Raw genomic sequence first — 22,216 nt, 5'->3', positions numbered from 1 at the left:
GGAACTCTTTTAATCTTTGCAATTAAAATTAACTAATGTTTTCTTGTTTCCTCTGCAAATCCTTCCCTTTCATCCCTATTTTGGAAAGGGGAAGAGATGTCTTCAGGGAGTCCTTCTGCTTTTTTAAAGCAAGATGTCACAAATTGCTCGGGGCTGTGTCCCATCCGAGGATTAAAGCTCCTGTTTGTTCAGGCCCAGAAGCTTGGATACCAGGCCCAGACTCTCCAGGTGAGATGTGTGTGTAGGTCATTTACCTGGGAGTTTAAAAGCAAATAGTTCGGGCCGGCCCCGTGGTGTAGCGGTTAAGTGCATGCGCTTCGCTGCTGGCGGCCTGGGTTCAGATCCCGGGCTCGCACCGACGCACCACTTGTCAGGCCATGCTGTGGCGGCATCCCACATAAGGTGGAGGAAGATGGGCATAGATGTTAGCCCAGGGCCAGTCTTCCTCAGCAAAAAGAGCAGGATTGGCATGGATGTGAGCTCAGGGCTGATCTTCCTCACAAATAAATAAATAAATAAATAAATAAAAGCAAATAGTTCAAAAATAAACTGCTCCATTAGAAAAGACTAAACCTGTAGAGTGTGGACTCCTGGTGTCCACTAGGGATGACCAGCCCGCTCCAGGTTGGGGGTGGGGGAGAAGCAGCAATTCCACCACGAAGGATGAGTCTCCCTGCCTGTCCCTCCCCTGGGCCCCTTTTATCCTGGGCTGCATCGTTTCAACTCAGAGCATGCCTTTCATATTTAAGTGTCAGTCCTTGTAGCCGTCAGGTTGTGTTCTCTCCACAGCCATTAGCTGGGCTGCAGGAACCTGTGAACAGTTAGGTCTGGCCTCCTGTGTCACCACCACTCACATGGTCAGGGCTCTTCCACACTGACCTCCAGAGACAGACACAGGAGACGTATGCGAAGGAACTGGAACAAGGTTTTATTCTAAGTTATGGGAAAGACACGAGGGTTCTGGGAGGAAGACAGGGAGAGGGGAACAGTCAACTGTAGCTGGCAGGGGATGTCCCCACTGCTCCAGGACTGGAAGGAAACTGGCCAAGTGCCCCGTCTACTGTCCTGAGGACTCTGACGCTGGAATAGGGGATCAAGGGGCCCAAACGGCAAGGCTGCTCCTGCTGTGCCTGGCAGAGGCGGGGCTGCTCGGAGTGGAGGTGGGGACGGACACGCCCCTAAAGGCACCTTGCTGGCGGTGGTGCTGGGGCCTCAGCTGGAAGTAAGGCGTCTCTTCCTGGGCGGGCCCCTGGGGATGAGACTTAAGGAAGGGGCAGAAGTGCCTCCAAACCCAGGGTTCTTCCTAATGCTGGGTCCTGTAGTCACCATGGGGGCGCTCTGGGGAGGGGGGCCCAGGTGTTCAGGCCCGAGCTCCCCCATAACTGTGTGTGGCGCTCAGGGCCCCACCCGTCTGTGTTGTGATGCTGAGTGCTGCGAAGGCAGAGATCAGATCTGAGACAGCCTTCCTGCTCCCAAAGCCCGTATGTGCTACCAAGACCCACAGCCTGAAGGGCGCTCGGCTTGTGCTGCCAGATGTTGATTGTTGCTGCCTGGTGCTGGGCCCAGCATTGGTCACAGCATTGGTCAGGGCGCTGGGCATGTAGGTCGCAGCTCCAAGCCAGAGACATGGGCGGTGCCAGAGGGGACCACAGCTGGGGTGGCAGCAAAGGCTGGCCAGGTGCTGGTATGGGTGCCCCAGGTAGAAGGTGTGGGTAGTCAACTGCCAACAGCTCCCCGTGTGGTCCTGCCCAAGGCTAGCCAGCCTGGAGCAGAGGTTGGGGCCCAGGCTGGGGCTGGAGCTGCCAGTGTTCCATCCTGGAGAGGGCTGTGTGAGGTGGTGGCTCCATGCTGCTGCCCAGAAGGGGCCCCAGATGTGGGCTGGGCAGTGGCTCCAAGGTTCACGAGAAGGTTGAGAGTTGGGGTGGGGCCGAAGAGCCTCAGTGCAGACAGGCTGGCGGTGACTGAGACCATGCTGTCACTGGGGGACATCGGAAGGGCCTGGGCAGATGGGAGAATGCTCCCACCAGAGCCAGGGGGAGACCCCAAGAGGAGAGGCTGCAGAAGTGGAGTGGTGTCCATGGGGGTGATCTCAGTGTCAGAAGCTGGGTGGGGAGCCAGGCCTGCAGATGTGCTGGTTGAGGGGCTGGAACTGACAGCAGAAGTGATTGGCAGGCTGGTGGAGGGAGGGGCACTAGAATCGGTGGTGGGAGGGGGGCACTGTGAGGGGGAGACAGGAGGGTCTGTTCCCATGGGGGAGGGGGACTCCACTCTGGAGGTGCTGGGAGCTGCAGGGAGGGAGGGGTTTGGGGGCCTAGGTGACGGGTCAGCCCTGCCTGATACTGGGGAGGAGGCCAGGGGATCTTGGATCTTCCTCCGTTTCTCCTGCTGTGGAGCCATGCTGGGGGCTGGAGGGACAGCTGTGGAAGGGCAGTCCCTGCAGCAGGCACGGGGACAGGAAAGGAAGGCTCTGTGGTCCCACAGTCCCAGATGGCCTCAGTGTCACCCTGCCATGCACTGTTGACGGTCCAGAGTGCTGCCTCCTCCTCCGAGTCTAGGTTTTCCACGGTGACTCGGAAACCCACATCTGAGGGTGGTGGCAGCCTCAGAGGGTCCCCTTGCCTGTGTGGCAGGAGAGGAATCTTTTGTTTTCGGGGCCTGAAACTGTCAGATGTGGGTGAGCAGTTCCTCTGGGTTCGTGTCTGCCCTCTTGTTGCCTCTGCGTCCTTTCCAGGCTGGGTCTTCCTCTGGGAAAGCACGGAGGCTGCAGAGGGAGCCCCAGGGCCCTCCTCGCTCACCGTCTTCGCTGACCTCTGGGGCAGCCAGCTGTGGGATGTGGCCGCACCCCTCCTCCTCTGCCCTGGCGGGACCCCTCACTGGGGCTGTGTGAGCTGGTGATGGCGTTTCCTTTCAGACAGGAGCGCGTACACGAGGTCTGGGATTCCTGGACGCCTCTATCTTCTGACCTTGCGTTGTGGAGGTTTCTCTGCAAAGGCCCAGGCCTGGGCACAAAGGAACAGAGACCTCCCTGGACCCCCAGGGGCCTGAATGAAGACGATACCCCCCAGGGTTGTCAGAGCCCCTTTCCTGACCGTCCTGCCTCTCTGTGACTGGAGGGTCTTCTTCCTGCTTGGCCGTCTCTCCCCCGCTGTCTCCCATCTTCTCCCTGCAGGAGTCCTGGGCACACCTGCGTGTTGTGGGAGGCATCAGAGTGACTCCCTGCTCCTGGACCACCCGAGGGTGACTTTGCCCACAGCAGATGCCGAGCTGCAGGACATCTCGGAGGTGTGACCGGATAGTAGGGCCTTCCTCTGATGGCCAGGCCTGCAGATGGAGGTGAGGACCCCCAGAAAGGAGCACAGGGTCTTCCGGATCATGGCCCATCGTCTGGGAGTTGTGATGAGAAATCGCGAGTGTGGAGTCACTGGATTCCTGTAGGGCGGCCTGCGAGTGGATGGCGGGGTGTGGACAGCTGGTGACCCCGGCCAGCCAAGGGAAGTCGGTGGACGCGGTGAGGGGGCTGGAGGCGGCCGAGCCCTCTTGGCGGGTGCTGGCCCCCGGGTGCCCGGGGTGGGGGTGGGGGGCACAGCCTGCCCTGGGAACCGCCCATAGTGCGCGTGGGTGAGGTCTGTCCCCCAACAGACAGCGGGGCTCCGAGCTTTCTCCGTCAGGTCCCAACTCGACCAGAGGCCAAGTGGGCACTGTGTGGCCTATTGCTAGGATGCAGCTTTGGAATGTGGGGGAAGAATGGATGTGCGCGAAGATTCCGGAGGGAAGGTCGCGTGTGCAGAGGACACACGAGGACCTGGGGCAGGACATACTTAACATATGACCCAACAGACCCCCTCCTAGGCAGTGAACCCAGAGGAATCACAACTTACGTCCTCACAGGAGCCTGTGTGTGAATGTTCTCGCTGCCTTATTCAAAGTTCCTCCTATGGGACTACTGAGGTTTTCCAGTTTTTCTTGAGTGAGTTTGTATGATGTTAGTTGTCCTGGGAATAACACCGCGTGTATGAATTGTTTCACAGTCTAACTAGACAGAACATTTTACAGTGAAATAAAACGTAGAGGCCCTACGGCCATGTGGATTCTTCACCTCCCATGCTGTCACAGTTGTCATATGGGCCACCTTTATATGACTAGAATGTCACCCTCTCACACTGCGGTGTCCTTCTCTCATTCAAAGTCATACGTGTATCAAGAATTGCAGAGGAGAAAAAGAGGCCTCCGCCTTACCCGGAGACCACCACGTCTGTCGCTCCTCCCCGTCCCTGGCGCCCCGGCTTCGCCTCGGCCTGCGGGAGCTCCTCTCACAGAGAGTCTGTGGCGCGTCGTCTGGTGAGGAGTCGCCTCGTTTTCTCTCAGCTCCGTCAGCCTGAGTTTTGGGTTTGGTTTTGTTGGGCTTTTGACCCTGAAGGCCGTCTTTGCTCCCCGTCGTGTCCTGGGTTGACCTTCTCCTTCAGCGCTTCAGAGACGCGACTCCGTCTCTCCTGCCTCTGTGTTTTCTGAGGAGTAATCACGGCCCCTCAAACTGGTTCTCTCACATGTGACACGTCGTTTTCCCTGACTGCTTGCAAGACTTTTCTTCCTCTTGGCTTTTTTATGAGGCTGATTCTGTGTCAGGGTGAGGCGTTCTGTGCTTAGGTCTGTGTGTCATAAATCTGTGAAGTTTCCACCATTCTTTTCCTCATATATTTCCTTCTGCACCGACGTCTTTCACTTTTCCCTCAGACACTCACCTGGCTCACAAGTTAGAGCTTTCCATATTGTTCCACACATCTCCGAGGGTCTTGTAATTTTCGTTCAATCATTTATTCTCTTTCTTCTTTAGATTTGCCGTTTCTACTGATCTATAAGTTTTCTGACTCTTTCCTGTTTCCTCCATTCTCCTCCATTTCCTCCATTATTGAGCCCATCCAGTGAATTTTTGATTTTGGATATTGTATGTTACCTTCTAAAATTTCTATTTGCTTCTTTTTCATAGTTTTTATCTCTGCTGAGAAGGTGTTTCTGTCCATTAGTTCTCAGAGTTTCTCCCTTTCCCTCACTGAGCGTGGTTATACTGGAGGCTCTGTTTGCTCGTTCCTGCATGTGGGGTATTTCAGGGCTGGGTCTGTTGGGTGTCTTTTCCCTTGAGAATTGGTCAGATTTTCCTAGATCTTTGTGTGTTTTGTTGTGTGATTTTGGATGGTGTCCTGGACAGTTTGCACTTTATGTGGTGAGACTCTGGTTCCTGTTAGAATCCTCTGCAGATGCTTCCGTGTTCCAAAGGACATGCTTCCGTGTCCTTTCTCTGTTGGCTGATGAAGCATCGATGCATTGGAGGTCGAGCTGCGTGTTGTACTTGCCTCCTGTCGGCCGCTGTCCCATCTCAGGGCAGTTGTGGTGACGTCACTGTGCCGTCTGTGTCCACACGCTGAGGTCCCGCTCAGGGGTTAATCTGGGGGAGAGTGGGGTTATATGGTATTTCAGTTTCCAGGCCTCTGCTCTGCCTCTTTGGGTCTGTTCTGTGCCTGTGGCTCAGGGGGAGCCCAGGACTATGTTGGTTCATCCACAGACTGAAATAGCCCCTTCTCTAGCTCTCTCCTCTTCAGGGTTCTCCCACGTTCTCAGGCTTCACGGCTCCTCTGACGTGTTCCTCAGAGTGTTTTCGCCCTGTGACGTCATGCAGATCCACAGGACTCGGTCGACCTTTCCGGTGAAACAGCAGAGAAAAGAAAGAAGAAAAGAACGGGGGTTCCCCCACACTCTTCAGACCCCCGGGGTCTCTTGACCTGCTCCCTTGTCCAGAGACGCAGGGAAGTTCTCAGGGCTTGGGTGCCTCTGCCAGCGCTGAGGCTGCAGGGGAGACTGTAACTGGGGAGAGAAAAACAGAACAAATGGGGGTGGCCCCTCACTCCTGGACACACAAGGCCCCCCTTTCCCAGTAGCCGGGTTAGGAATAAGGGGTTGACCCCAGAGTTTTCAGTGTCAGCGCTGCTGGGCTTCTCCTGCCCTGGGTGCGCTGGGAGACGGAGGAGGGAACAGCCCCCCACGATCACCCCGCCACAGGTGGTTCTTCAGTGTGGGATTCCCGTCCCTGTCTGGCTGGAGTTGTTTAATGCTTAGAGTTGTCAAGGACATGGTTTTTGTCCTGTGTGCAGAGTTTCATTTGTCACCTGAGAGAGAGAGAGGTTGTGTGGGCTCCCTCCATCTTGGCCCAACCAGAAGTCTCCCGTCACTTTAAAATAAACGTATTCATGTTGTCGCGTATGGCAAGATATCCTTCTCTTTTCAGGCCAAATAATATTCCATGGTATGGATAGCCCACATTTTCTTTATCCGTTCACCTGTCGATGGACACTGAGTGGTTTCCATGTCTTGGCTGTTGTGAGTAACGCTGCAGTCAGCATGGGAACTCACAGATCTGTGTGAGATCCTGGTTTCGATTTTTTTGGATGTGCACCCACAAGTGGGATTGCTAGATGGTGCTAAGTGAAATACGCCAGTCACAGAGGGACGAGTACTGCGTGATTCCACTTAGCTGAGGGCTCTAACATGGTTAAACCCACTCTCGGTGATAACACTGCCTTGTGTAACTGAAATTTGCTAGGAGAGGAGAACTTCAGTGTTCTCACCAAAAAGAGAAATCATAATATGTGAGGTGCTGGATGTGTTAATTAACTTGATGGTGGGAGTCCGCACACAGTGTATCAGATCATCAGCTTGTAAATTATATCGTTAATTCTACCCCAGTAAAGCTGAAAAAGGACACAAAAAAAGGAAGAAGAAGAAAAATGTCCAGCTCACAGAAACAGAGAGTAGAACGGTGGGTGCCGGGGGCCGAGGAGGCCGGGGAGTCGCTGGTCAGCAGCAGAAGGGTGCGTTGTGTGAGATGAACGATCTAGAGAGCTGCCCACAGCGCTGCGCTGTAGTTCACAGGGCACGGCGTGCACTTCAGTGTTTGCTACGAGGGGCGAGCCCTGTTAAGTGTTGTCACCACAGTGAAAAATCACACGATTTCTGGTGACCACAAAATGCTTCGCGTATATAGCTGAAGGAGGAGTACAGCAAATACCGAACTCTAGAATTAGGTAACTTCCAAGAAGTAAGAAGTAGGATCGTTTCACAATATAAGAATTAATATGTCGCTAAATGTGTGCTCTGAAAAGACGTGCAGTGTTTATAAATGCATATGCAAGACAACATTTTATAGTCATTTCTATTTATACGATCATAGTACATGACAATGTTAGTGCTGGTCTGTGAATACTAAGGTTACCTGATTTGTAGTTTTCTATATTTTTCTATATTTTTGTGATAAAAGGCGTGACTTGGGTAATTTTTAAAAAAAACATGAAGCAGTTTTAGCTTTTGATCTGCCACGAATTCCTCCTTAGCCTTAGGGATTAGATTCTTTGACCCGAGGAGACAGAATAGTAGAAAAAGAAGGATTGTGAGTGTCAGATGGTGGCAGTGATGACGGGCAGCAGGAGACGTCCTTGCTAGAGTTACTGCTGGTTCCAGGAGACTTGCACTGGCTGTGTGACCCTGGGCAGTCACTCCCCTCTCTGAGCCTCTGTCTCCACATGAGACTAGTAATCCTGCAGAGCCAGAAACCCAAGGCCCTGGTGTCAGAGGGATGAGGGCCCTGCTGCTGACCTGACGTGTGGCCCAGGGCTGTGGAGGACACCTTGGCTGCGCCCTGGCACAGAGCCCTCCATTGCCCTGGCATCCTGAGCACTGGGGACTTGGGGACAGTGGAGGCGGTGCCCCTAGGTCACACAGAGACGGAGCAGAACATGGAAGATGTGCTTCTGAGCCCCCGGAACTCACAGAGGCTTGAGCCAATTATTGCTCCTTTTGTTTGCCACTGTGATGTGATTGCCAGACAGCAAAGAAAACTGATCAATAAACTGGTATTGGGAGTAGGTGCTACTGGAGCTACGACATGTGACACATGGTGTCAGTTCCACCAGCAGGCAGAGGACGGTGAGGACGCAGGAAACGTGAAAGGCCGTGTATGTAGGGTGGTAACGGGGAAGAACGAAAACAGACCTAATGAACCTCTGGACTTGGGCGAAGAGATCTGCACGTGTCAGGAACGGGTTGCTTTCAGCTGAGTATTCTAAACTTGCTATAAGAAAAACCTGGTGTCAGAGACCCCTTCAGAGGGACAAAATTTAATTAAATTTAACTTATTCTAGAACTTGCTAGGTTAGTTAAATGAAACACACGAACAAAAACAACCTGTTTCTCATCTTTAGCCTCTCCAGATGGCAGAGTCCCAAGTTAAGTTACAGCCTGAAAGCGAGATTAAATCCAGCGCACGGCCAGTGAGCCATGGACTCAGGGGAAAGATCAAGTAAGGGTGTGGCTTAAAGCCGTGCCTCACAAACCCACATGGCTGCAGAAAGGGGCATTTCGGGGCTAAGGGTGTTGGTCCACAGCAACCTGACAGACCCAAAATTCCAGTAACTAGGTCGCAAGAGAGAAGCATGTCTCAAAAAGAATTGTGGGTGTGGTTTTTGGCACATAAATCAAATACATAGAGAATTCACATAGTTTTTGAGAAAGGTGTACTGACAAAAGCTCTGCCAGCCTGGACGAAAAGAGTCTGAGACAGTTTGAAATGTAAAGACTTCTGTGCCCCAACTTCCCATAGGCACATTTTCTCAGAAGGTGTCGAGGATGGTGATGGAAAAGGAAGGACATCTCGGGGGGCAGAAGCAAGAACTTGGGGATGCTGTGGCCGGGGGAGCCCCTCCCAGGGGGCAGAGCAAGGGCTCGATGGAGGAACATTCCCCACTCCCAAGGCAGGGGACCCTGGCAGCATTTTTCCAGGGGCCCCTCAGCATTGCTATGGAGGCAAAGAAGCAGTCATTTCTTCTTTGCCTCCTCTTTTTTGAAGTGGGGGCTGGTTGTGGTCACTCTGCCCTATCCTCACCACTGTCTGTTGAGTGCAGGAGAGGCAGAAGACTGAGGGTTTTTTTTGTTTGTTTATTGATGTTTTAATAGTTTATAACATCGTGAAATTTTTGGTTGTACATTTTTGTTTGTCGATCACCATATGCATGTCTCCCTTCACCACTTGTGGCCACCCCCCCCCATTTCCCCTGGTAACCACAATACAGTTTTCTCTGTCTGTGTTGGTTTATATTCCACATATGAGTGAGATCATATGGTGTTTGTATTTCTCTTTCTAGCTTATTTCACTTAACATAATACCTTCCAGGTCCATCCATGTTGTTGCAAATGGGACGATTTTGTCTTTTTTTATGGCTGAGTAGTATTCCGTTGTATATATATACCACATAGAAGACTGAGTTTTTAGCTCCTAGTCTCTGGATCAAGAGAAGGCACATATAGACTTGACATGATCTTGAGATCCTGGACTTCATGCCTGATGCCATGATTGGATGAGACTTGAGTGGGGTGTTCCCAGGACGGCATTGAGCCTGTTTGCACAGGGGAGGCACATGAATAATAACTGTGGCCATGATGGCAAGCTGAGAGGAGCACATTAGCGGGCCCTGGTCTTCACCCTCCCTCAGTCTACACCCCTTGCCATGTGAGAGGATATGTCATTGATTTTCCCATCCCTTGACTTTGGGCCAGTGGGATGTTGATGGGCATGAGGGACCAAAGGTTCAAAAAGTGCCTGTGCTGTTGGATTTGCTTTCTTGTGCCTCTGCCATCTCCGTATTGGGCTAGCCCATTGGTGCCAAGAGTGAGAGGAGAGGCATGTACAGCAGAGCTGAACTGCTCCAGCCAGACCAGCCTGGGCTGGCCAACCCCCAGCTTACCCCTGCTACCATGAGCCAAGCCAGGTGAGATCAGCAGAGTTGTGCAGCCAGCCCAGCGAGTAAATGAGAGGAAGATGCAGTAAGCAATGGTTGTTTTAAGCCAGAGATTTTGGGATTGTTCCTTGGGCATCATTCCTGTGGCCACAGCTAACAGATAAGATCATTGGCACCCAGTTGGCATTGGGCCCATGAGGTCTTACACGGTGTTTCAACTTGAGTGTGTGCAAGGGGTCACTTTCTCTGCACCACCCTGGGGTTCCTGGATGGCGGGGGTTGGGTCTGCTCCATCCCACTGCCCTGGCACTTAGGACAACACCTTGAGAAAGAGTTTTCATCGGATGGATGGATGGGTCGTGAAACTGAGGCACAAAGAGAGGGACGGCTTTTCCCTGATGAATGAAACCCAGAAATGGGACCCACATGCTCTGGTCAGATGTGCCCATGGTCAAGGGTGGTCTGGGGGCCCGAGATCAGGGACTCACCTGCCAGGCAGGCCTCGGTGTCTCCACGGTCAGTAAGGTGGTAGCGCGGGCTCTCAGGGAACGGGGCAGGGACGCCAGCTGGAGTACCCCGGGCACCAGGCAGCTGGCCAGCAGCAGGGGCCAGGCCTGCGGGCCCCCCAGGAGCTCCCTGGGGAGATAGAGGAGAGGCTGGGCCACACGCCTTCTTGCCAGACCCCTGCCCCCTGCCCACCTGCCCTCCTGAGGGCAGAGGGTCTGCATTGCCCTCTGCCTCTTCCTAACCAGCTCTGGGTCTGGACACCAAGATACCCTCCCACCCAAGCAGGGACTCCAGATAGGGCAAGGCTGTGGCCCCACCACATCCCTAGCAACTCCTCTTCCCAGGGCTCCAGGCTCAGCCCTCTCCTCTCTTTTCTGGGATGACCAGGACAAACTCCCCTTTGAAAGCCTGAACCTTCACCCTTTACTCTCTCAAGAACCATTTTTGCTCCCTGATCTGGAGGGAATGGAAAAGAGTGATTCACACTGAAGTGTGGCTGACTGATACCAATTTTGTGTACTGGCCGGATGGAAGTGGGCAGGGTTTCAAAACACAGGAGCAATGCCTTCATCTCTTTGGTGAGTAGGGGAGAAACTCAGGCGAAGAAGGGCTTTTACTGGCTCCCCTCCAACCACTCAGTGCACGTGGAGGGGCACTTACCTGAGCCCGACCACCTGACCCATCACGATCCCCAGGGCGGTGAAGATGGCTGAGGTGATGGCCACGGCTCCTCGGAGCTCCTTGGGGGCGCTCTCCCCCAGGTACATGGGCTGGACGTTCATGCTCACACCTGGATGCGTGCACAGCCTCTAAGTTTTGGAGAACTTGGTTTCTCAGGAATAGATAACTAATATAGACGTCGACCCCTGGCTGTATAAACAGTAGGGAGTCAAGAGGGGATTGCTGATGGGAGCCCCTAAAAGCCCAGGTGGATGTGCTCAAAATCCTGCTCCCTCACACGACAAGCGCCCGAAACTGAAGAGTCCCCCACAGACTATTCTGCCTCTGTAGGGAAGATCAGAGAACGCATCCTGGATGCCTTTACTCCTTGGCTGCCAGGGAGCTCCTGGCTTAGAGTGTCACTCCAACACAGGACCTCTGTTAGGTTGGGGGATGTTGTCCTCACATTCCTGTTCAACTGTAGCATTTTTGTATATCCATTTTGATTGTCCAGATATACGAGCCTTTTAGGGTAAACCATATTTAATCATTTGCAAGAGAAGGAGGGCATGAATGAAAAGCAAGTCAATAAACAAAGAGAATAAATGAACGAGTGACGGGAATAGATGAATGAGTGGGAATAGAGAGGCCGGACAAGACGCCCTCGCCCCGTACCTGCACTGACTCCCATGAGCAGCCTTCCCAGCATGATCATCTCGAAGGAGCCTGCTCTGCGGCTGAAGCCAAACAGGACCGCTGCAGCCACCACGAAGATGTTATTCACCAGGAGGGTCTTCTTCCTTGGGGGATGGGGAACACAGGCAAGAGAGGCTCGGGTTCAGTCCAGAGGGACGATCCCTGGGGACCCCTCTGTGCCGCTCCAGCCAGCCCTGATCAGACTGTGTGTACATGCGAGTGTGAACTGTGTCAAGGAGTCTGAGCCACATGAACGGACATGACCACTGGCCATCGTACCTGGGTCACCACGGTGTGCCTGGAGGGGCCTATGCCCACTCCCCCGCCCCGACACACCCCAGATTACTCTTTCTGCCTGCACCACAGCTTGAAATGACAGAACTTGTATTTTATGGCTTTATCCCTGCAGATTAAGCTTAGTTCTCCTCAAAGTCCACTGTGAAATGAAGGGACCAATATCTAATTTCTCAGACTCAATGAAACCCTGGGAGGAAGAACAGGGACTTTCAGAGTGTGGGAGGGACGATGGGAGGCGGCGCAGTCCCCTCACACTTTCCTCCGTGTGTTGTAGAGTCACTTCTCAGAACCTTCAGGGCGGCTGGATGGCCCGTGCCCAGTTCCAAGGGACAGACTGCAGGCCAGGAAGGGGGCACCGGAATGTCAGCGGCTCCCCCGTGATGAAGCATCGGCTCTGGGCTCCTGACACTGAGCTCAGAAGTGCTGTCACTCAGATCCCTTAGGAGAGCTGACTGTAGGTCACACGCACACTGTACTGATGGGGAAACTGGATCCCAGAGGAGGCCAGTGCTGCCCAAAGTCACCAGCACATCGGTGACAGGATAGAAGCCAAAGCTTAGAAGTCCCGGGTCTAGAGGACAGAGAAGGACAGGAGATTATAGCACGCTTGCTCCAGCAATAACTCCTGTTGTAACCAATATACCATCTATGGTTTCCTCCCTGGTATAAATTAATAAAGTACTCGATTGGCTATTCATCTGGTGAATGCATTTTGCTGCATTTCAATACACAAACCCAGAAACATTCAGCTGTCTCCTGGCAGGGACCGTATGACACCTTTATGGACCTGCCTTAAGGACACAGCAGCTCTCCAGCCCTGGGCGACAACCTGCTCCATGAGGAGATGCACACCCCACAGGGCATCCTGCTGGCCCACTACTGTGGTGACTTGATGCTGAAAGGACCTGGAGAGGAGGAAGCGGTGAGTATGCCAGATGTCTCGGTAAGGTACAAGCGTGACAAAGAGTGGAAGCTGACGGTGAGGGGGCTGCCCGTCAATGAAGTGTCTGAGGTCCGATGGACGAGGATGTGTCAGCACATTTCCTACAAAGTGCATGACAAACTGCTGTCCTTCCTCCAAGCAGGATGGGCAAGTCTCAGAGGGCGTCTTTCCATTTCGGGGGAGCATGTACCACACTGGGTGTCGAAATCTGACACATATACCAGGTGATTTGACACCTGGCAGCTTTGAGTGGAGCTAAGCAAGAGGAGTGTTCTCTAGTGGGTCTGCACCAAGTGCACAGGGCTCTGCTCCTCGGCCCTTAGACCAGGAGGTCCTCTGCAGCTCCAGGTGCCCGTGGCAGTTGCCTAAAGGGAGAACACAATGCGAGACGTCGGGTCTTGGAGGAAAGCCCCTCTCCTTCAGCAAATTGCCATCCTCTCAATCAGCAATAACTCCTGGCCTTGTCACTAGGCCTTAGTGGGGAGTAAACACCAGACTGTGGGATACCTGGTGGCCATGTGCCCATCGTGAACGGGGTGCCATATGACACTCCCCCAGTAGCACTCAATCACTATTTAGTGACCCGCCGTGGGGGCCCCAAAGATTCCCGTGAGCACGTTACGGGCATGAGTAGGCCTGCTCCACCATACTTCCCCCTTCCCTCCAGGTACACCCAGGGCCCCTTGTCTTTAGTTTAAAACAAATGAAACATGGTGTCCATGTATTTGTTTATCTTCCACATATGAGTGAAATCATACAGTGTTTGTCTTTCTCTGTCTGGCTTATCTCACTTAACATAATACCCTCAAGGTCCATCCATGTTGTTGCGAATGGGACAATTTTGTCTTTTTTTATGGCTGAGTAGTATTCCATTGTATATATATACCACATCTTCTTTATCCAATCATCAGTCAGTGGGCGCTTGGGTTGCTTCCACATCTTGGCTATTGTGAATAATGCTGCAATGAACATAGGGGTGCATAAGCCTCTTTGAATTGTTGATTTCAAGTTCTTTGGATAAATACCCAGTAGTGGGATAGCTAGGTCATAAGGTATTTTGATTTTCAGCTTTTTGAGAAATCTCCATACTGTTTTCCATAGTGGCTGCACCAGTTTGCATTCCCACCAACAGTGTATGAGGGTTCCTTTTTCTCCACATCCTCTCCAACGTATATTGTTTTTTGTCCTGGTAATTATAGCCATTCTAATAGATGTAAGGTGATATCTTATTGTAGTTTTGATTTGCATTTCCCTGATGATTAGTGATGTTGGACATCTTTTCATGTGCCTGTTGGCCACCTGTATATCTTCTTTGGAAAAGTGTCTGTTCATATCCTCTGCCCATTTTTTGATCAGGTTGTTTGTTTTGTTGTTGTTGAGTTGTATGAGTTCTTTATATATTTTGGACACTAACCCCTTATTGGATTTATGATTTGCAAATATTTTCTCCCAGTTGGTGGGTTGTCCTTTCATTTTGTTCATAGTTTCCTTTGCCTTGCAGAATCTCTTTAGTCTGATGAAGTCCCATTTGTTTGTTTTTTCTTTTGTTTCCCTTGCCCAAGTAGATATGGCATTCAAAAAGATCCTTCTAAGACCGATCTATGTCAAAAAGTATACCGCCTATATTTTCTTCGAGGAGTTTTATGGTTTCACGTCTTACCTTCAAGTCTTTAATCCATTTCGAGTTACTTTTTGTGTATGGTGAGAGATAATGGTCTACCTTCATTCTTTTGCGTGTGGCTGTCCAGTTTTCTCACCACCATTTATTGAAGAGATTTTCCTTTCTCCATTGTATGTTCTTAGCTCCTTTGTCAAAGATTAGCTGTCCATAGATGTGTGGTTTTACTTCTGGGCTTTCAATTCTGTTCCATTGATCGGTGTGTTTTCGAAAACAGATCTGTGTGATCTGTTTTTGTACCAGTACCATGCTGTTTTGATTACTATAGCTTTGTAGTATATTTTGAGGTCAGGGATTGTGATGCCCCCAGCTTTGTTCTTTTTTCTCAGGATTGCATTAGCTATTCGGGGTCTTTTGTTGCCCCATATGAATTTTAGTATTCTTTGTTATATTTCCGTGAAGAGTGTCATTGGGAGTCTGATTGAGATTACATTGAATCTGTAGATTGCTTTAGGTAGTATGAACATTTTAACTATGTTTATTTTTCCAATCCATCTGCATGGAATATCTTTCCATTTCTTTATGTCATCATTGATTTCTTTCAATAATGTCTTATAGTTTTCATTGTATAGGTCTTGCACCTCCTTGGTTAAATTTATTCCTAGATATTTTATTCTTTTTGTTGCAATTGTAAATGGGATTGTATTCTTGAGTTCTCTTTCCGTTAGTTCATTATTTAAGTATAGAAACGCAACTGATTTTTGTAAGATGATTTTATACCCTGCAACAGGGTAACTGTTAATTATTTCTAATAGTTTTACAATGGATTCTTTAGGGTTTTCTATATATAAAATCATATCATCTGCAAACAGTGAGAGTTTCACTTCCTCCTTGCCTATTTGGATACCTTTTATTTCTTTTTCTTGCCTGAATGCTCTGGCCAAAACCTCCAGTACTATGTTCAATAAGAGTGGGGAGAGTGGGCATCCTTGTCTTGTTCCTGTTCTCAGAGGAATGGCTTTCAGTTTTTCCCTGTTGAGTATTTTTTCCCTATTGAGTATGGTATTGGCTGTAGGTTTGTCATATATGGCCTTTATTATGTTGAGGTACTTACCTTCTATACCCATTTTATTGAGAGTTTTTATTGTAAATGGATGTTGGATCTTTTCAAATGCTCTCTCTGCATCTATTGAGATGATCATGTGGTTTTTATTCCTCATTTGGTTAATGTGGTGTATCGCATTGATTGATTTGTGGATGTTGACCCATCCCTGCCTCCCTGGTATAAATCCCACTTGAACATGGTGTGTGATCTTTTTAATATATTGTTGATTGTTGTATTTGGTTTGCCAATATTTTGTTGAGGACTTTCGCATCTGTGTTCATCAGCAATATTGGCCTGTAATTTTCCTTCTTTGTGTTGTCCTTGTCTGGCTTTGGGATCAGGGTGATGTTGGCCTAGTAAAATGCGTTAGGAATTATTCCATCTTCTTCAACTTTTTGGAATAGATTATGAAGGATAGGTGTTAAATCTTCTTTGACTGTTAGAATTCTCCAGAGAAGACATCTTGTCCTGGACTTTTATTTTTTGCGAGGTTTTTGATTACTGTTTCCATCTCTTTACTTGTGATTGGTTTATTCAGATTCTCCATTTATTCTTGATTCAGTGTTGGAAGGTTCTATGAGTCTAAGAATTTATCCATTTCTTCTAGATTGTCCAATTTGTTGGCATATAGTTTTTCATAATATTCTCTCATAATCCTTTGTATTTCTGGGGTATCCGTTGTAATTTCTCCTCTTTCATTTCTAATTTTATTTATTTGAGACTTCTCTCTTTTTTTCTTAGTGAATCTGGCTAAGGGCTTGTCAATTTTGTTTATCTTCTCAAAGAACCAGCTCTTTGTTTCATTGATCCTTTCTGTGGTTTTTCTTTGTTTCATTTATTTCTGCTGTAATTTTTTGTTACTTCCTTCTATCTGCTGACTTTGAGCTTTGTTTGTTCTTCTTTTTCTAATTCTGTTAGGTGTAGTGTAAGATTACTTATTTGAACTTTTTCTTGTGTGTTAAGGTGAGACTGTATTGTTATGAATTTCCCTCTTAAGACCACTTTTACTGCATCCCATGTTAGTTAGTATGGTGTATTTTCATTTTCATTTGTCTCCAGATATTTTTTGATTTTTCCTTTAATTTCTTCAATGATCCGTTGGTTGTTCAGTAGCATGTTGTTTAGTCTCCACGTTTTTTCACTTTTCCAGGTTTTTCTTGTAGTTTATTTCTAGTTTCATAGCATTAGGTCAGAAAAGATTCTTGATATGATTTCAATCTTCTAATATTTATTGAGGCTTACCTTATTTCCCAACATATGGTCTATCCTTGAGAATGTTCCATGTGTACTTGACAAGAAAAGTGTATTTTGCTGTTTTTGGATGGAGTGTTCTATATATATCTATTAAGTCCATCTGATCTAGTTTTTTGTTTAATTCCACTATTTCCTAGTTGACTTTCTATCTGGAAGATCTATCCCTTGATGTAAGTGGAGTATTAAGGTCCTCTACTATTATTGTGTCGTTGTTAATATCTCCTTTTAGGTTTGTTAATAGTTGCTTTATGTACTTTGGTGCTCCTGTGTTGGGTGCATATATATTTATAAGTGTTATGTCTTCTTGGTGGGGTGTCCTTTTTATCGTTATATGTTGCACCTCTTTGTCTCTCATTACCTGTTTTATCTTGAAGTCTGCCTTGTCTAAGTATGGCAACACTTGCTTTCTTTCATTTGCTATTAGCTTGGAGTATCATCTTCCAAGATGATAGTATCATCTTCCAAGTATCATCTTCCCCTTCACTTTGAGCCTGTGTTTGTCTTTAGAGCTGAGATGTGTTTCCTGGAGGCAGCATATTGTTGGGTCTTGTTTTTTAATCCACCCCACCAGTCTGTGTCTTTTGATTGGAGAATTCAATCCCTTGACATTTAGAGTGATTACTGATATATGAGGGCTTAATGCTGCCATTTTATCACTCATTTTCCAGTTGTTCTGCATTTCTGTTGTTTCTTGTCCCGTGTATTTTGGACTACCAATTCAGTTTGGTAGTTCTGTATGATGGTTTTCTCACTTTTCTCTTTATTTATCATTTGTGTCTCTGTTATGATTATTTGTTTAGTGATTACCAGGAGGTTTGTATAAAAAATCTCATAAATGAGATAGTCTATTTTCTGACAGCCTCTTATTTCCTTAAACTAAGCCAATTCTATCCCTTTCCTCTTCCCCTTCTACGTTATTGTTGTCACAACTTATTCCATCTTGTGTTGTGAGTTTGTGGTTAAAATGATGAGATTATGTTTACTTTTTATGTTTTCCTTCTTTATCTTTAGTGTTATAATTAAATGTTTGCTAACCTGTTCTGACAGAGAGCTGCAGTTTTCTGATTTTGTCTACCTATTTATCTCCCTGCTCAAGGCTTTGTAAACCCTTTCTTTTTTCTTTTTTTTTTTTTTTTCAGGCATGAGGGCCTTCTTGAGCATTTCTTGTTGGGTGTGGTGGGGGAGGGCTTGTGGTGATAAACTTCCTTAGCTTTTGTTTATCTGGGAAAGTTTTTATTTTTCCATCATATCTGAAGGATATTTTTGCTGGATAGAGTATTCTTGGCTGAAAGTTTTTGTCTTTCAGGATTTTGAATATATCATTCCACTCTCTCCTAGCCCATAAGGTTTCTGCTGAGAAATCTGCTGAAAGCCTAATAGGGGTTCCTTTGTAAGTTATTTTCTTCTGCCTTGCTGCCCTTAATATTTTTTTTTGTCATTGACTTTTGCCAGCTTTACTACTACATGCCTTGGAGAAGGTCTTTTTACATTGATATAATTAGGAGTTCTATTAGCTTCTTTTACTTGTAATTCCATCTCCTTCCCCAAGTTTGGGAAGTTCTCAGCTGTTATTTCTTTGAACAAGCTTTCTCTTCCGTTCTTCTTCTTTTCTGCCTCTGGAATACCTATGATCCTTATTTTGCATTTCCTAATTGAGTCGGACATTTCTCAGAGAATTTCTTCATTTCTTTTTAGTCTTAGTTCTCTCTCCTCCTCTGTCTGAAGCATTTCTATATTTCTGTCCTACAGACTGTTAATTCCGTCCTCCATAATATTAGCTCTGTTATTCAGGGAGTCCAGATTTTTCTTTATCTCATCTATTGGGTTTTTCATCTCCAACATTTCTGATTGCTTTTTCTTTATAGTTTCAATCTCTTTTGTGAAGAATTCCCTCTGTTTATTAATTTTGTTCCTGATTTCATTGAACTGTCTATCTGTATTTTCTTGTAACTCGTTGAGTGTTTTTATGATTGCTATTTTGAATTCTCTGTCATTTAGATTATAAATTTCTGTGCCTTCAGGATTGATTTCTGGGTGTTTATCATTTCCCTTCTGGTCTGGAGTATTAATATATTTCTTCATACTATTTGATGGTGTGGATTTGTGCCTTAGGTAGTGATAGGATCTGGTCGCAGCTTCCACCTGCCACCACTGGGTGGGGATCAAGAGCTGTGTATTCTGAGCCCACCACAACCCCTGGGATTTGTCCCTGTCCTTAGAATCTATGCTGACAGGTCCCACCCTGTGATTTCCAGTTCACTCACTCACAGCTGCTGCTTTTCTAACCCATGCATAGTTGCTCTGGCCGACCAGCTCAGCTGGAGTGCCAGGCGTTGCCCTCATTCTTAAGAGATTTTGCTAGGTCTACATTTCTTATGTTGGCAATTGCTTATTTGCAGCATTTTATAGATAGTGTTCTACTGTCTTCTGGATTCCTATGGTGCTTTTGATAAGTTCATGGTTTAATCATTTTCCCTTTTCTCTGTGTTTTCTTTTTTTTCCTCCCGATATCTTCTCTGTCTTCAGTTTTCTGCAGTTTCACTACAAGGTGTTTAGGAGTGGATTTATTCTTTTTTATCCTGCTTAAGATTTGTTGCATGTTATGGGTTGAATTGTGCCCCCCAAAAAGATATATTAAATTCCTGGCTCCCAGTAGCTCAGAATGTGACCTTATTTGGAAATAGAGTCATTGCCAATGTAATTAGTTAAGATGAGGTCATACTGGAGTAGGATGTGCTCTAACCCAATGTGACTGGTGTCCTTATAAGAAAAGGAGAAGAGGGAGAGAGGATGAGGTGAAGACACACAGGGAGAACACCAGGTAATGATGGAGGCAGAGATTGGAGTGCTGGATCCATAAGCCAAGGGATGCCAAGGATTGCCAGCAACACCAGAAGCTAGGAGAAATACATGAGCAGATTATCCACTAGAACTCTTCAGAAAGAGCATGGCCCTGTCGATGCCTTTGTCTCCAACTTCTAGCCTCTAGAACTGTGAGCAAATAAACTTCTGTTGCTTAAGCCACACAGCTTGTTGTACTTTGTTACATTAGCCCTAAGAATCTAATGCATTGTGCTTCCTGAATTTGAGGGTTCGTGTCTTTCATTAATTTTCAAAATTCTCCCCCTCCATATCTTCAATATTATATCTCCCTGTTCCTTCTCCTCTCTCTTTCTGGAACTTCAATTAAGCCTATGTTAGACTTCATTCTATGCTCCTTTCTCTTAACTTTTCTTTCATGATTTTAATTTTTTCGCTCCGTGTGCTACATTCTAGGTGACTTGTTCAGATCTATCATTTAGTTCTAATTCTTTCTTCAGCTATTTTTATTTTTGCTTTTTTTTTTTTCCTAGAAGTCCTATTTTGTTCTTTTTCAAGTCTGCCATGTCATTTTGGTAGTCTTTTATTCTTGCTCATGTTTTTAAATTCCATCTTTTATTTTATTAAATATTTTCAGAACACTTACTTTGTATTCCTTATTTTATAATTCCAATATCTGAAGTCATTGGGGAGTCTATTTCTGCCTTTTGTCTTACCATTGACTCTTAGTCATGCTGGCTTGTTTCTCCTGTCATCCATGACTTGGCAATGAGGCAACAAGCATCTGGATTTTATGAGTGAGAATCCTGTGAGGTTGGAGAGTTCCCTCTAAAAAGGATTTATATGGCTTCTGAAAAGAGCCTTGAAAGTGCTGCCAACCCAGGACCACAAAAAGCTAATTCATCAGCTTGGGGGTTTCTGGATTGTTCAAGTAGCGTAAACCTAAACCCCGAGCCCATGAGGGCAGGCTTTGATTACAAGGGTCTCAGGAGTGATTTCTTTATGTTTGTTCTCACCAAAAGTCTAGGCCAAGACATATAGCTTCCTTGTCATCTGCATCTGCGAATGGGTAGGTTCCTGAGACCCAGGCTTTGTGTGAGTTCTCAGTCCCATACCCCCACACAGTGCAGGCTCTAAGAGTCTAGGTCACAGGGAAGGACCGGTACCCCTAGGGCAGTTGCACCTTTGCCTGTTCCACTCCCGTCTACCCACACTGATTTTCAGCCCTCTCTTTTCATCCCTGGAGGGTTCCCTTATTTTTATTAGCTCAGCTATGCCTTTAAAGGAATGTTTGTTCTATTACATCCAACATTTTCAGGTAATTTACAGCAGCAGGACATTTTGGGCTCTCCATACCCCTCAGTACTGCTGTATATTTTTTAAAGATTGTCTTGTGGGGTCACACTAGATTCTCTCTGACTTTCCTGACCAGCTCTAAGATTCTAAGATTCTTGGTCAAAATGACCTTCCAATGCCCCACCCCTCAGGGCCCTCACTCCAGTCAGGACTCTGGGCTTCTTCTGACAAATTTCCTCAGACTGGTGGGGGATGCACACACCCTCCTGAGCAGAGATTAGCATTCAAAGAGAACCCTGGAAAGGGCAGTGCATAAATTACTAACCAGGGTCAGTGACCAGGGAACTGCCTTCTTCATCCAAACTCACCCCAGCCCAGAGGGTTGTTGAGCATTCAGGAGATGTCCTGGGAATTTAGCTTAGCCCTAAAGAGTGACTCTCCCTGTGGGGAACTTCAGACACTTGTGGTCAGGCAAGTTAGAGGAAGAAGAGCCACAGTCACTTACCTATGCATGTGACAAATGCACACATATACCTTCTTACACACTCAAGCTCACAATTCCACATCTACACACAGATAATCCCAAATATAAACACACATATACACTCTTACATACCAATTGACACACATACACATGTTCACATGCATATATACACACATATATACAAACATATATTTTTTAAAACGTACCCAGGATTTGTTTTAATCAAGTACGGTAAGACACACATACACAGAAATGATGGTCATGAAGTTTTTTGCTTGTTAACCTAAAAATAAAGACCCCAAATGAGAAGCAGTGAGGCATTTATTTGCGGATCAAAGAATTACAATTCAGGAGCACAGATTCAGGTAGAAACCCAAGTAGTGTCCTGATTACAGGAGAGGAGCTTAGGGTTTTTATGAGCAAAAGGGAGGATGAGATAAGTTGTATTAAAGAAGAGTTCACTGGTGCTAGATGAGGTAGGGCTATGTTTGTACTTCATAGATTTGCTTGAGGTTCAATCATCAGGCAAAAAACCAGACTAGTACTTCATTGATTGTTAGTCTCGCTCATCAGCAAAGTCCAATTTCATCAGTCCTTACAAACAGGATATTCTTGTCCTTATTGACTTTTTGGAATGTTGCCAGTTTTGTCCAGGTTGGAAGATAAAGAAAATGACACATGCAAGGCTATTCCTCTGAAATGGCTGCTCCAGCTCTATTTTAGTATGGCTCCACTCATATCACCTTTCACGTTTTCC

At 47.3% G+C, this 22,216-nt stretch overlaps 2 protein-coding genes across 2 annotated transcripts in view; one reads left to right on the top strand and one right to left on the bottom strand.

Moving 5' to 3' along the window:
- LOC131398390 (glutathione S-transferase theta-2B-like) overlaps positions 1–22,216 on the top strand; it is a 46,804-nt gene that overhangs the window by 7,653 nt on the left and 16,935 nt on the right. The gene's annotated exons all lie outside the window — the stretch shown is intronic.
- On the bottom strand, positions 5,752–11,781 carry LOC131398615 (solute carrier family 2, facilitated glucose transporter member 11-like; the record flags this gene model as incomplete). Its single annotated transcript, XM_058532251.1, has 4 exons — positions 5,752–5,856; positions 10,268–10,415; positions 10,947–11,076; positions 11,622–11,781. Coding segments are annotated over 4 exons (543 nt in total), but the record flags the coding sequence as incomplete, so codon positions are not given.

The sequence above is a fragment of the Diceros bicornis genome, chromosome 35 (genome assembly GCF_020826845.1).
Source record: "Diceros bicornis minor isolate mBicDic1 chromosome 35, mDicBic1.mat.cur, whole genome shotgun sequence".
NCBI lineage: Eukaryota > Metazoa > Chordata > Mammalia > Perissodactyla > Rhinocerotidae > Diceros > Diceros bicornis.
Note: the sequence above shows the minus strand (reverse complement) of the source record. Positions and strands in the feature narration are given on the sequence as shown.